The 12708-nt window shown below is 36.1% G+C and overlaps 2 protein-coding genes across 3 annotated transcripts; one reads left to right on the top strand and one right to left on the bottom strand.

Annotated features, from left to right (window-relative positions):
• Positions 1 to 1501: 1501 nt before the first annotated feature.
• Positions 1502 to 7555, bottom strand: LOC120255852. 2 transcript variants are annotated; one of them, XM_039263636.1, is made up of 9 exons: positions 7403 to 7555; positions 7139 to 7241; positions 6995 to 7048; positions 5151 to 5786; positions 3183 to 5017; positions 3023 to 3101; positions 2559 to 2944; positions 1997 to 2095; positions 1502 to 1901 (listed from the first exon to the last, which is right to left on the bottom strand). In XM_039263636.1, exons 4-9 carry the CDS (start codon positions 5776 to 5778, stop codon positions 1791 to 1793), a joined length of 3138 nt encoding a protein of 1045 aa, XP_039119570.1. In that variant the 5' UTR covers positions 5779 to 5786; positions 6995 to 7048; positions 7139 to 7241; positions 7403 to 7555; the 3' UTR covers positions 1502 to 1790. The 2 variants fall into 2 exon arrangements, with proteins under 2 accessions (XP_039119570.1, XP_039119569.1); XM_039263635.1 differs by lacking the exons at positions 6995 to 7048; positions 7139 to 7241.
• A 1032-nt stretch (positions 7556 to 8587) lies between these two features.
• Positions 8588 to 11549, top strand: LOC120255834 (outer envelope pore protein 24B, chloroplastic-like). The gene is made up of 4 exons (XM_039263606.1): positions 8588 to 8880; positions 8960 to 9325; positions 10956 to 11068; positions 11372 to 11549. Exons 1-3 carry the CDS (start codon positions 8683 to 8685, stop codon positions 11034 to 11036), a joined length of 645 nt encoding a protein of 214 aa, XP_039119540.1. The 5' UTR covers positions 8588 to 8682; the 3' UTR covers positions 11037 to 11068; positions 11372 to 11549.
• The last annotated feature ends 1159 nt before the right edge of the window (positions 11550 to 12708 follow it).

Below are 12708 nucleotides of genomic sequence, written 5' to 3'. Positions count from 1 at the left end.
AGTTGAATTAATTTTCCTCACCAAAAAATTTAAAATTTAAAATTTTATTTAGTTATCTTCTTAAAAAGAAAGAATGCTTTTAATTTATTTGATGTTCCAAGTTAATTCAAATTTATATAAATTTTAACATAACTTACAATGAGATCAACCAAGTTAATGCAAACCAAAACCTCAACACTTGTTCAAATCAAAGTGTTTCAAGAAAAATGAAGACAGAAAACAAGAGATTTAACAGAAATGATCAAAAAAACAGTGCAGTGGGAAATTAAAACTCACAGCTTATTGAGACCCCTTCTATGTTCCCGTAATTTCTTCGACTGAGCCCTATAAACTCTAGAGTTCGTTAGCTTCCTTATTTTTAATCCGGAAGGTCTAGTGCCGTCATTGGAATCCTTCTCCTTCATGTGGGTTTCTATTAGAATTTCCACTCGGCCAACAACATTCTCGACTTTTTCCAAACGCTCGGAAAACTGATCTACACTTTTACTACCACTTGCCATAGGAAGGGATTGGTGAAGTTTTGTAGGTTGGGACTTGGAAGGAGTTAGAGAGATACAGACGGTGGACGAAATGGCGTGAAGTGTGAAAGTCATGAAATTTTCAACAGTTCCTGGATTTTATGAAGCTTAGGGTTGGAATAGGCTGAGAAAATCAGAATATGGTCACATGATTCTAAGAGCATAAGGTCGGAATAGGACGATCCGACAACTCAGTTTTTAAACCCGTCACCAATGATGTCATAAAAGCGTCACTTCAACATGTTTTTTTTTTAAAGCAAAATCTAAAGCCCAACATCACAGCTTTTCAATTTTCCTCAAATACCTATTGGTTATTGAGTAATCCACATTCTTTAAATATATATATTCCATTAAATGCATCCTTATGAGAGGAAGTACATAGATAGATCTTGTACAGTCTTATTCAAACGTCACATAGATTTTATATTGACTATATCCCATGTTTTTTCAAAATAAATAAATTAATGAAACATTTATATCGTTAAAATTAATAAATCATGTAATATCATGAAACTAAATTATGGCCTAAAAAGCTCCCAACAAAGTGCATTTAGTGTTGTAAGGAAAAAAAATCATGCTTTTTGATTGAGAATAACTGTATATTTTAATTTTCGAAAGAAAAAATTCTATATAAATATAAGTTAAATTAATTTTCCTCGCCAAAAAATTTAAAATTTTGAATTTTATTTAGTTATCTTCTCGAAAAAAAATAAATGTTTTTAATTTATTTTGATGTTCCAAGTTAATTCAAATTTATATTAATTTTAATTTCATAAAAAAATTCGGTAGACTTGTAAAGAGCCAAAGCGAATGAAAAAAATAAACAAAAATCAAAACAAACTGTCCACTAGAAATAAAAACCGACAAATAAATAATGACAAACATAAAAACAAGAACAAACACAAACGAAAAAACAGAGGTCCCCATATGAAGAGAGGCTTTCCTCTCGCAGGGGGCTATAACAAGCTTACAAATAGTTTTCGAAAATGGTAACTGCTTCACTGAAATTTTTCATAATTTCAAGTATAATTAGTTACAACAGCAGCAAACCTTGTGAGTTATACATAAACACTCAAGCTACACAAGTTACAGAGAACACAATCAATAACAAAGGCAGTGGAATACCTGTTTCAATTCTACATGATCATATGTTGACAAAAAAACAAAGCCATTGTTGATTCCTTCCTTCATCTGCCCACCAATCCAAAATCGAATACTTAATCATTGGACACATATTGTTAAAGCCTTTAGCCGAGATATAGCAAATGCCAGTTATTCGAAAACCTTCACATGGCATAGCAAGCCTCCAGCTTCATCAGCAAAGCTTATTTTCTTTCCCTCCTTGCGAATTCCATTAACAGAAGCCTCCTTCTTGTCCCCTTTCTAGTGATTGTTAAAGGAGAAATAGATAAATATGTGTGAAATTGATAATCAGTTGAGTGGTAAGAAAATGAATTAATTTGGTGATCAAGACCAACCATTATTTTGCAGAACCGGTTACAATCCCTGGCCATTATAGTTAGCCATCTCTTTGTGTAGCCTTCAAGAGTTGATGCATTGTCAAGAGCTGCTCTGATCTGAATAGAAAAATGCACAAGAAAAATTAAATGAAAAAAACTAATAGTAAAAAGAGTGTAGTAAATAAGGTTAAAGGTCAGCCACATTTATCAAGAGTATAGAATTGTAGATGGTTGAAGCATATTCTGGAATAAGTAATATACGAGCTGGATGATTTCAGACAGTCCAATGAAAATCAAACTCAAACAAATAAGCAGAAAACTAATGGTGGGCTTGAACAGTGTTAATTGTTGACAAGAATCAAACTTGATGCAGTAAGGGTGTTATCGATGCAAAGATTCCATTCGAAAGAGAATTTCACCACAGTCCAGCAAATTCAAAATGGCAAATCACAGAAGGTGGTGTACTAATTAGCATAGGCACATTTTATTTACCAATGAGAAAGGTGGAGTCATCCATCATATAAATGTGAGTTGTTGTTCATTGTAAACCATGATTAATTAGGAGCATTCATGTACCTACCTCATCAGTAGCTAAGTTTGAAGTCATAGGTAAAGAGTCTTCTGAAAGCATATTTCTTTGAACAATGCTCTTCATGGACTTCAACCCCTTTAGAAGCTTCATAGCTACCCCTTCTATATCATGCATTTGCTGCTGTGAGAATTCAATGGCCTTCTGAGTTTGCTTCTTCGCTAGTGAGCTCTCCATGCAAGAACAAGGAGATCTGTTAGATGCGTCCGGTGACTTGAGAATCCCTTTGACAGCTATAGGAAGATCATCATTTCTGCCTTTCGGTTTCTTCGTCATTCTGTCAGAGAATGATAATGGTTTACTTTCATTTGAGCCTGACAGTGATGAAGGGATCTCATTTCCAGCAGAATTCTCATACCAAAGCCTCTTTCTAGTCTCTGGAGAGTCAGAACAAGAATCAAGAACATTGAAGGAAAATTAAGCAAAAAGAAAGACAAAAGAAATGTGATGCTTACTTGAACTTTGTAGGGCATCATATAAGTCTACCCCATTTACAGCCTGACGAAGTTTTTCCTGAGAAGTTGGAGAAATAGTCTGCATAACAGAAGGAACTAATCTGAGCTTTGGGCAGTCAAAGTTACAGGTCAAAAAGGAATAGCATACAATAACTCAAACCTTTCTATTTGATAGTAACTTCTCTGGGGTATGTTCCAGTCCACCAATGGATTGATCCAGATTGAACTCTGTTTTGGGGCAGTCATCCTTGGGCAAGATTTCAGGAGGACAAGCTGGTCTCTCTGCTGCAGCATCTGTCTCACTGTGAAAAGTAGAAGGCAGAATATTTTCTTCTGCTTCAGATGTACTATCATCAGTTAACCGCAGAAGGCAGAAAGAACCCAAACAAGATGCAGGACATCGAGGCGAATGGTCATCAACAGCTGCTCTAACTACTTTGGTGTCAATCACTCTGGCGAATTCATCAGAGTCACAGTCAATTTTACTCCCATAGTAGTTTAATGCATTTTCGGATATAGCAGATATAAGCTCGGTTTCATGTAATCTGTCACCAGTAATCTGAGAAATAGAGCCATTACTTGAGCAAACATTCAACTGCTGTGAGCTTAGATCATATGTACCATTTTCCAAATGTCCTCCAGCATGAGAAAAGAAGTACCTTGTGTTACAATATGCTGGCATTTCTTTTCTATGAACATCATCAACCATATTATCCAGAGATTCTACACTGTTGCCAGTGGGAGAAGTATCAAATGAATCATGAAAATCCCTAAAACTAGCACTACTGGCAATGGCGGGATCACTATTGACACTGCATATCAGCAACTCTTTTGCCTGTTCATCTACTACAATGCCACAGTGTTCGATCACCTTGATAGGGGAACAATCATATATATCATTTGTTGATCCCCCGTTTTCACCAAAATGACTGCCATTCCGATCATTAAACTGATCCACTTTCTGTGAACATAAACCATGTGCTCCATTTTCAGGATAGTCTCTACAGTCACAAGAAATATGCATTTTGTTATGTTTTGCTGGCAAATCTGTTGAAAGACCCTCATCAACCATATTACCAAGATACTCAACTTTGTTGCTGGGTACAGAATGATCAAATGAATCGTGTGAATCTCTAAAACTGTCACTATTATCAATGGCCTCATCAGTGCAGATGCTGCATACTGGCAGCTCCTCAGCTTCACAAACCATATTTCCATGGCCCTCAATAGCCTTGAGTGGAACACAATTTGCTATCTCCTCGTTTTCATAACATTTGACACTCCCATCATTCAACCAATTCACATTCTTGCCATGGATAGAATCCTCAATAGGGAAGCCATCATTGTTGGTGCTAGTACTGGTACAAGCAGGAACTCTAGAAGGCACTACTGGCTCTGAGCTTTCAATACAAATAGTATCTTTAGCAAAGTCTGCAAGACAGTTATATTTGTGTTTCATATGTAACATAGAAACTTCATTTACACAACATTCTGATATTGTATTATCAGAACAGTTTAATTCTTCCTTCTGTAAATCACTTTCATCACCTCCATCTAATTCCACTTGCATGTTAACAGGGCAGGTGAAATTTGCAGTGAAATCCCCATTAGCAGGATTGGCAACAAAAACCGTGCTCTTATGTTCTTGATTATGGGCATCCAATATCTCACTTTTTATACAACATGTCAAATTAGGATTAGCTGCATGATCATTTAACTCTGTCTGCACTAAACCTTTTGGAGAAGAATTGAGACCATTGATCCCCTCACTGAATTCAGCCTCATATACCTCTTGATATTTATTAGATATGCCCAAGAAAGAATTTTCACCAACATCAAGGGCGATGCAAGCATCCAAGGAACCATTTTCCAAGATCTCATTTTTCACATTAAGCAGTTCAGGATCAATCTTCAGTTGTCCAACTGGTGGAGGGTTAGAATTGTTTATTTCAATTACAATTTTCCTTGTAAGAGCTTGAGAATCCTCTTCACCACCTTTGGAAAGAGAACAAAAGATAAAGGAAAAACCAATTAGGAAAGGAATGAGATAATTAGATGAAAAGGATGGGAATAAAATGTTATCTGAGTTTCAGACTTTCAACTCAATAAATTTTTCTTTATTACTTACCAGATGGTTCAGCTTTAGAACAACTAGAATGTTCTGAAGAGCATAAACGGCTTCGCTTTCTCCCAGGCGGACTTGATTTTTTCATTACTTTCAATTTTAAGCTAATAAGAGGTAGGTTTAGATCAGATTCCTCATCTGGCCTCTCACTGGAATGATCTTGTTCCTGAGATAGATCAGAACTTGATTGACTCTTTAAGGCGGTGGACATTGAGGCATTATGTTTAAGGGACTTGCGTTTCTTAGCTTTACATCTGGCTTGGAAATCCTTCAAAGTCATGCTGATAATATTAGGGTCATCAGTGTTGCTGCTTGAATCTAAATCGCTACTGCATGTAATGCATCTTTGTTTACAGTTATCGTTGAGATTACCCTCCTCATGTACTTCAGATTTGATTTGCTCGGTGACAAAAGGGTGGTTATTGTTGTTTGGCTGATGAAGTTTTGAACTGTAATCATCAACTGATTCATAGACAGCATTGATCCCCTTAAGCCTTGGAGATTGTCTCCTGGGAGGGCTTACATTTGACAAGGAGCCGACTACACTAGATTCAAAATGCACAGAGCTGTGATCTACTAGCTTGGAGTCTTTATTTTTCCCTTCATTCCTAGATGCACCACTCTTTGCCATTCTCAATCCTGCTCAAAGCAATAAGAATGATAATTGAAAAAAGTGTCTTTAGTTCTAGTAACAATGGCCAACAACCACAATTGTAATTAACAGCAAAAATACAGACAAACATACTTGAGACTGACATGATAAATCAGCACCAAAAACTGCAGCTCTATCTATCAAATTTAAAATAGAGAAAAACCAAACCATAAGCAAGAATGGGTTTCAAACAGCACATGGAGTAATAACCAAATCTAAAAATTGTAGGAAAACATTTATACACAAATATCCTCTCCTATAAGCCTTGATGTGATTCATATATATATATATATATACTTATAAGCCATGAGTTTGAGAAGAAAGTAGAAGTTTAGAACATACCTAGTAACATACATGTATGCAAAAGAAGTTTAGTAACAGAAAAAGAGTAGGTTTGGAAATCCTCTATCCATAATGAGAACCAAGGAAAACATGTGAATTTGCTGAAATGGTATACCCTTTTCAAGAAATATTTTCTTTGTGATCATAGGCTGAGTAATAGATAGTGAAGGAAAAGAGATTCTACAATTCCTATTGATGAGAAAAATATTCAAGTTATGATCATACATACAAACCTGATACATCTATCCTAGCCATTTATTGAGTCTAGCAAGCATAAGCCTAAATTATTCTTAGAAGAATGTATGTGCAAGGATACCTACCAAAAAATTTGCATATCTTATATCATATCTTGCCTATACTCCTAGTGTACTTAACTACTAGAGAAACCATAAATGTTTAACCATCACAGACCATTACAAACTTAAACACCTTCAAGTTTAACAAGGGAGTATATAGAATTTGCATATATAACTAACATGCTAAATTTATAGCCTGTTGCCTGGTTAACTTTCAGGAAAAAGTTCATTATGAGCTCATTCTAAGTTTTTGACAGCTTTTATGAAACATTATTTTGTTTCCTTAATTGCATGGACCAAGCAATTCCAAGAATACAATTATTTGGAATCCTATTGCTGCAACGCACACTATACGGCTATGATACACACTAAAATAAATGAGCACAAGAATCATCAAGAATTTCCTCAAAAGGAGACTAAATGTTAAGCCTCAACAGCCTATCGCTACACAAGGAACATTCTACAGTACCTTGGGCTATAAAAAATAAATAAATATTTACAAAGAAGTCAAGTCCAGACCTTTGAACATCCAAAACGAAGGACAGTACTAAAACTACCTTAGTTGCCCATTCCTTTGATCTTATGACTTCAAATTTTCAGATCTGGATATGCTAATAGAAAAAGAGGCACAACAAGAAACAAAATGAAAATCAAATCAGGCATCCTTTCACTCCAAGAACAAAATTAATCCTTTTTCTTACCAAGCCACATCAAGACTCTTTTAATTTTATTCTTCAAACTCACAAGAGGTGAAAAAGATCACATTTTCTAATTTTCTCTTCTTGAACCAGCGAAAAAATTCATCTTTGATCGCGCAACAAAGCATTGAAATCGAAAAGAAACAAGATTCAAAGCCGTCATACAGATCCACATAGATTAACAACAAGAAAGAGAAGGGATTAGAAAAATTCTCTCTTGGACCTAAAAATAGAGATCCAGAGAAGATCAAATTAGCAGAGACTAACCTCAACAGAGAGAATCCACACAAAAGCTCTCGAAGGCGGCGATCTTTGGACTGAGAAATCAGAGAGAGAGAGAGAGACCTCAATGGATCTCAAATGGAGGAACGAGAAAGGGAGCGAAGACAATTGCTTTTTAGGGCTTCAAATCTCGCGCCAAGGATTTGGCGGGAATATTAGGGGATGCCATTTCTAGGGTTTAGGTGCTCCTTGTGGGCGAATCTCGACCGTAGGATTGGCAAGAGTATTGATCTCGAGGCAAGGGAAAAGAGAGGGCTATAAGAGGGTTTGTTAGGTGGTGTTTTTAATTATTTGTAGCTTAATGACTAAATTAATCGGTATAATTAGCTTAATGGTTTACTTTGAAAATATTAACAAAATGTTTGAATTTTATTGTTGGAGTATTAGTGTCACTTGCGGCTTTTATCCTTTATTCTAGAAATAAAATAGTTATTTTTTTCTTTTTTTCCTGTCTTTGTTTTTTTTTGTGACAAATGCTATAAACTTGGTATAATCAAGAATGCATAGTGTGGCAATTGATAGTTTGGTCTATGCGCTCTCACCTAGTAACCAGGTTCAAGGTGTAAACCCATACTCACAATAATAGATCATTATCACCATTGTTCAGCGAAACTTGAATTCATAATTTTTAAATCCCCACATCAATACCTTCCACAGTAAAATCAATATTGTTAGACTATAGATCATTTGGCAAATGACTAATTATTTTTATTTAATTTTTTTTACAAATGCTATTAACATAATATAATTAATGACGTATGCCCATTCAATTGATAGTCAGGTCCATACACTTTTCACATGGTGATAAGGTTCAAGTTACAAACTCATTATCACCACTGTCCAGCGGGATATGAACTTAGAATTTTTAATATATCTTTCACAGTGAGATCAATATCACTAGACTATGAATCTTTTGTCAAATGACTATAAATATAGAATAATCAAAAGTGCATGTCCTACCAATTGACAGTTCAACTCGTGCACTCTCACTTGGTAATAAGAGTTGAGCTGTAAATACTAAATACGCACTTACAATCTAGAACATATTTTCATCGCTATCTATTTTAGTGCGAAATTGGTATAAATTGTAATTTAGGACCACATTTTTTATTGTAAAAATAAATTCAATAAAGCACAGGGATGTTTTTATAAATTGGCGAAAACACAATCTCTTTCCTCGGTTCATCCAACCTCGGCGGAGCAACCAAAGCTCGCACCGGTGCAGAGAGAGGGAGAAGAGCTCCGGCGAGAAGCGAGAGATCGAGATGAAGGCGACGGTGAAGGGACGGTACGAGGGCCAGAAGAGCTCCTCTGCCGCTACCGTATCCTTCACCACCGGCGATCTCCGCCTCAAGGCCTCCATCACCGATGCCACCCTCCTCAACGCCCCCTCACTCCATGGCCTTGCTCTCTCCATCGAAAAGCCCTCCGCTTTCCTCGTCGATTTCAACATCCCCAAGAAGGTCGGCGTCCCCATTCCTGGATGTGGATTTAAGGTTTAAGCTCGGTGATTTTTGGCTAATGATCTTTTCCAGCTCGCAGGATGTGAGATTCCAGTTCATGAACACGGTGAGGGTGATGGAGAAGCCGGTTAGCCTCACCTATACTCACGCTCGCGGGGACAACCGGACGGCGCTCGATGGCTCGATGACCTTCGATCCGGCCAACAAGGTATCGGTGAACTATGTCTTTGGGTCGGGGAATTGCAGGGTGAAGTACGCATACGCACATGGGGAGCTCCGCCGAACGGTGTTCGAGCAGTGCTATGATTTCTCGAAGAATGCTTGGGACTTCGCAGTGTCGAGGAAGTTCGAAGGTGGGGATTCAGCGAAAGCAACGTACCAGACGTCGGCCAAGTTGCTTGGCGTTGAGTGGAATCGTGACTCTCAGATCAATGGATCATTCAAGGTATCTTTTGATCCAATTCTCTGGAAAAAGATGGAATTTTTTTTTCGTCTGCTTTTGATGGCTATATAATCTCTAGTGAATTCTAACACAAACAAGCCTCTAGCATTTTGACCTGCATAGTTTGTGATGTGGATAAGTAATATAAGTTGGTGAACTTTTTGTTCATTCTTCAAGGTATCTATTTGATTCAATTCTTGGGGGAGAAAAGTGGGATATTTTGTCTGCTTTGAATCATATATGTTCTCTCAAGTGAATTTCTAGTACTTTAAGCTGCTTGTCATCGGTCGCTTCAACTAGAGGAATCTTTTGATTTCCATAGTTCACAGTATTTATAAGTTGATGCATTTTTAGTTGTATAGTTTAGAATTGCTCAATAGTATGAGAAGATCTTGCTTCCTTGAACTATAATTTGTGCTCAATTTTAGGGAGAAAAATTGGTGACAATTGATACTAGGGCTGTGGGAAGCCTTTGCAGCAAGTTTGATAAATCAACCATCCACTGGCTATGAGAAATTTATTCTACATATATCCCTAAGACAGTGTTGAGGAATATCTATTAGTACTTAGTTTTATGGAGTTATACTAAAGCTGAAATCCACTCTAGAGCAGAGCCTTTGCAAGCTGCAAACAGGTCCTTTAAAAGCATTTCACATAGAAAACATAAATGTTATATTATGATCAGCAACAGTAAATGGTGGTCTAAAATGATGTTCTATGTTTAAAGAGGCAAGTGGGACTTTTTCTTCAGGTAATCCCTTTTTATGGAGACATAATATATGTGCACTCCCACTACATGATCTGCACCATAGTGATGCTTGATGGCAGAGCCATGTGAAGGCTTAATCTAGAGAGCCATGTGAAGGCTTAGACAACTTTTTTGTTGCTGAAGCATTGGATTTTGTCTGCTGACTAACTTGTCTTTAACTTATTAAAATTGAAATTTTGGTTAGGACACAGTATTCTTAATTTTGTAAATTCACTGTTGCATGTGAAGGAATAAATGAATTATGATCTTATGATTGGATTTTGTGATTAGTTGGAGGAATTGAAACTAGCTACACAAAAATATTTTCTAATCAAATAAGCTAAACAAGGGATGAGTTTTTGATGTCATTATATATATCAACTTTTCAGTGTATATTTTCCTATGGCGCATCACTATTTAGTTTTAACCACTGCTGCCGGCCTACCAGTATCAAGCAAATGGTGTACTTTGTAATTAAAATCTTCTTCTGTACCAAAAACTGATATATCTTACCCTGATGACATCAATGTCTCTTATCTGTCGTAGATATGCTAGTATTCTGGATAGTAACCATTTCTATATCTATCATGTTCACTGATACCTATTTAATTTGCAGAAGCACCTTCATGGCAGCTTCCATTTGTGAAATGCTAAAGATGTAGGGACTCTTATGTCGGTGTTTGAAATTTTCATGAAACTATGCTTTGTGTCTCTTCATTATTGAGTACCTGTACTTTTAATTTTTAGTGTATTTTCAGATTTTAGAATTTTTCATGCCAATTTACTATAAAGATGTCTAATTATGGCTTTTCATTAGATATATTGGTTGGCTTGATGAGCTATGATATACTTTATTGCAAATTTTGAAATTCTTCTTTTCTGCAGATATCTGCATCTATGAATTTGGCGGAAAAAAATATGGTTCCAAAGTTAGTAGCTGAAAGCACATGGAATTTTGAGATGTAACTCACAAAGTGCTGAAATTTTGGCCTGCAGAGGTCTGCTCTATTGTTTTTCTATTGGCTAACTATTCTTAATAAATATTGAAAAAAATACCGATCGGTTCTCTTCATGAGTTGATGTCTCAGCCATTGCATCATGTTCGAGGATTAGAAATGTGAACTATGAGCAATTTATTGTTTCAATGGAATACATTTTTCATTACTGACTGAAGCTGATGATTATCTAAACCCCTCTTGTTATTGCATTTTGTTATGATATAATCTTTACTGAACTTGATAACTCCATTACAGTGTTTGAATTGTTCTTCTTGCATTTCAGTATCATGTCTTTTTTTGTAGGGCATTGAATTGTTCACAGCAAAGGCCATCTTCTTCCTTCTAGATCAAATCATGACAGTCAGAAAATCAATTGGTGCAATGTAGTCATTCAACAGCTTGATTAGGCTCTGTTTTACTGTATACCTTGAAATGAATGAGTTTTAGTTTTGGAAAAGAAATATCTCCAAAATTGCCATTATTTCTGTGGTGTTTGTGTTCTATTTCTCTCTTGTTTCCCAATGGTTTACTTATTTTATTTTTCTAAAATATTTATAATTTTTACTGTCAAGTGATGGTTTACCTCTGCTTTTCTACGTTAGTTATTTAACACATTATATACAGGCTTATATTATCAGAGCCATGGAATTACATACTTCAAAAGAGTTAATGTCAAACGTAATCTGTTTGAAGATAGCGTTGGATATTGTTTTTTGAAGGTACTGCCACACATTTCTGTGTTATTATCATAAGTGAAAAAGAAGGTTAATTTTATTGATTTTTTCTTTCCTTATTAATAATCAAATTGATGCACTGTATACTGAACTTATATTAAACACAGATCATTTGATTTTGTAAATTATGGCATTAATTGAGATTTTGGTTTATATCCTTTGCTTGTGATTATAATGTAATTTTGAAAAAGGTTAATGATTAGTCTAGAGGTCGTCTCTACCCATTTTTAAATCAATGTTTTCACAATATTGACTTTTTTTTTAACTAATAGATGCTTTAACTGAACCATTTCATCATACTTTATGGTTTTGTCTATTAAAAGATGGGAGAAAATAAAAGCATATAAAAATAAAAAAAAATAAGAATAGGCCACCCAAAAAAAATCGAAACTATGACATTGATTAGTATGATCCAAACGCAAATTCTTAAAATAAATAAATAAGTAAACAACTTAAAATGGCCCTATGTATTTTTATGTTTCTATTTTAGTAACTCAGTTTTAAAAAGTTAAAATTTGATCATTTATTTTTAATTTTTTTTTACAATTTAGTCACCCGAACATTTGTTGTTAATGATGATCACAGGTGGCATATATCATTTTAGATGTCATCTTTGAGAAAAATATGTCACATAGTATGTCATATGTAATCACTATTAATGGTGTATGCTCGAATAGTGGTGGGCACGGGCCGGTTAATCGGCCCGGCAGGCCCGACTCGCCAGGTTACGCGGTTCATCGGCCCACTGACCCGGACCTGGCCCTCTAACCCAGCTAGGGATGTAAATGGGGCGGGGAATCCCCGCTCCCCGCGGGGACCCGCCCGGTGGGGACAGGGATTCCCGGAAATAACCCTCATGGGCGGGGAACCGGGAAAATCCTCCCGCCTCATGGGCGAGGCGGGAGG

This window comes from Dioscorea cayenensis, unplaced genomic scaffold (genome assembly GCF_009730915.1).
Source record: "Dioscorea cayenensis subsp. rotundata cultivar TDr96_F1 unplaced genomic scaffold, TDr96_F1_v2_PseudoChromosome.rev07_lg8_w22 25.fasta BLBR01001216.1, whole genome shotgun sequence".
Lineage (NCBI taxonomy): Eukaryota > Viridiplantae > Streptophyta > Magnoliopsida > Dioscoreales > Dioscoreaceae > Dioscorea > Dioscorea cayenensis.
The sequence above is the reverse complement of the archived record's forward strand: the minus strand, read 5'-3'. Positions and strand labels throughout refer to the sequence as shown.

What these genes read in the sequence shown, in the direction of transcription:
- LOC120255852 (XM_039263636.1), bottom strand. Translation starts at nt 5,778, where the DNA reads ATGGCAAAGAGTGGTGCATCTAGGAATGAAGGGAAAAATAAAGACTCC. An exon ending in TTCTAAAGCTGAACCATCTG is followed by an intron (nt 5,018 to 5,150) that starts GTAAGTAATAAA and finishes CTCTTTCCAAAG; the next exon opens with GTGGTGAAGAGGATTCTCAA. An exon ending in TGATGCCCTACAAAGTTCAA is followed by an intron (nt 2,945 to 3,022) that starts GTAAGCATCACA and finishes CTGACTCTCCAG; the next exon opens with AGACTAGAAAGAGGCTTTGG.
- LOC120255834 (XM_039263606.1), top strand. Translation starts at nt 8,683, where the DNA reads ATGAAGGCGACGGTGAAGGGACGGTACGAGGGCCAGAAGAGCTCCTCT. An exon ending in ATTTCAACATCCCCAAGAAG is followed by an intron (nt 8,881 to 8,959) that starts GTCGGCGTCCCC and finishes TCCAGCTCGCAG; the next exon opens with GATGTGAGATTCCAGTTCAT. An exon ending in AGATCAATGGATCATTCAAG is followed by an intron (nt 9,326 to 10,955) that starts GTATCTTTTGAT and finishes TCTTTTCTGCAG; the next exon opens with ATATCTGCATCTATGAATTT.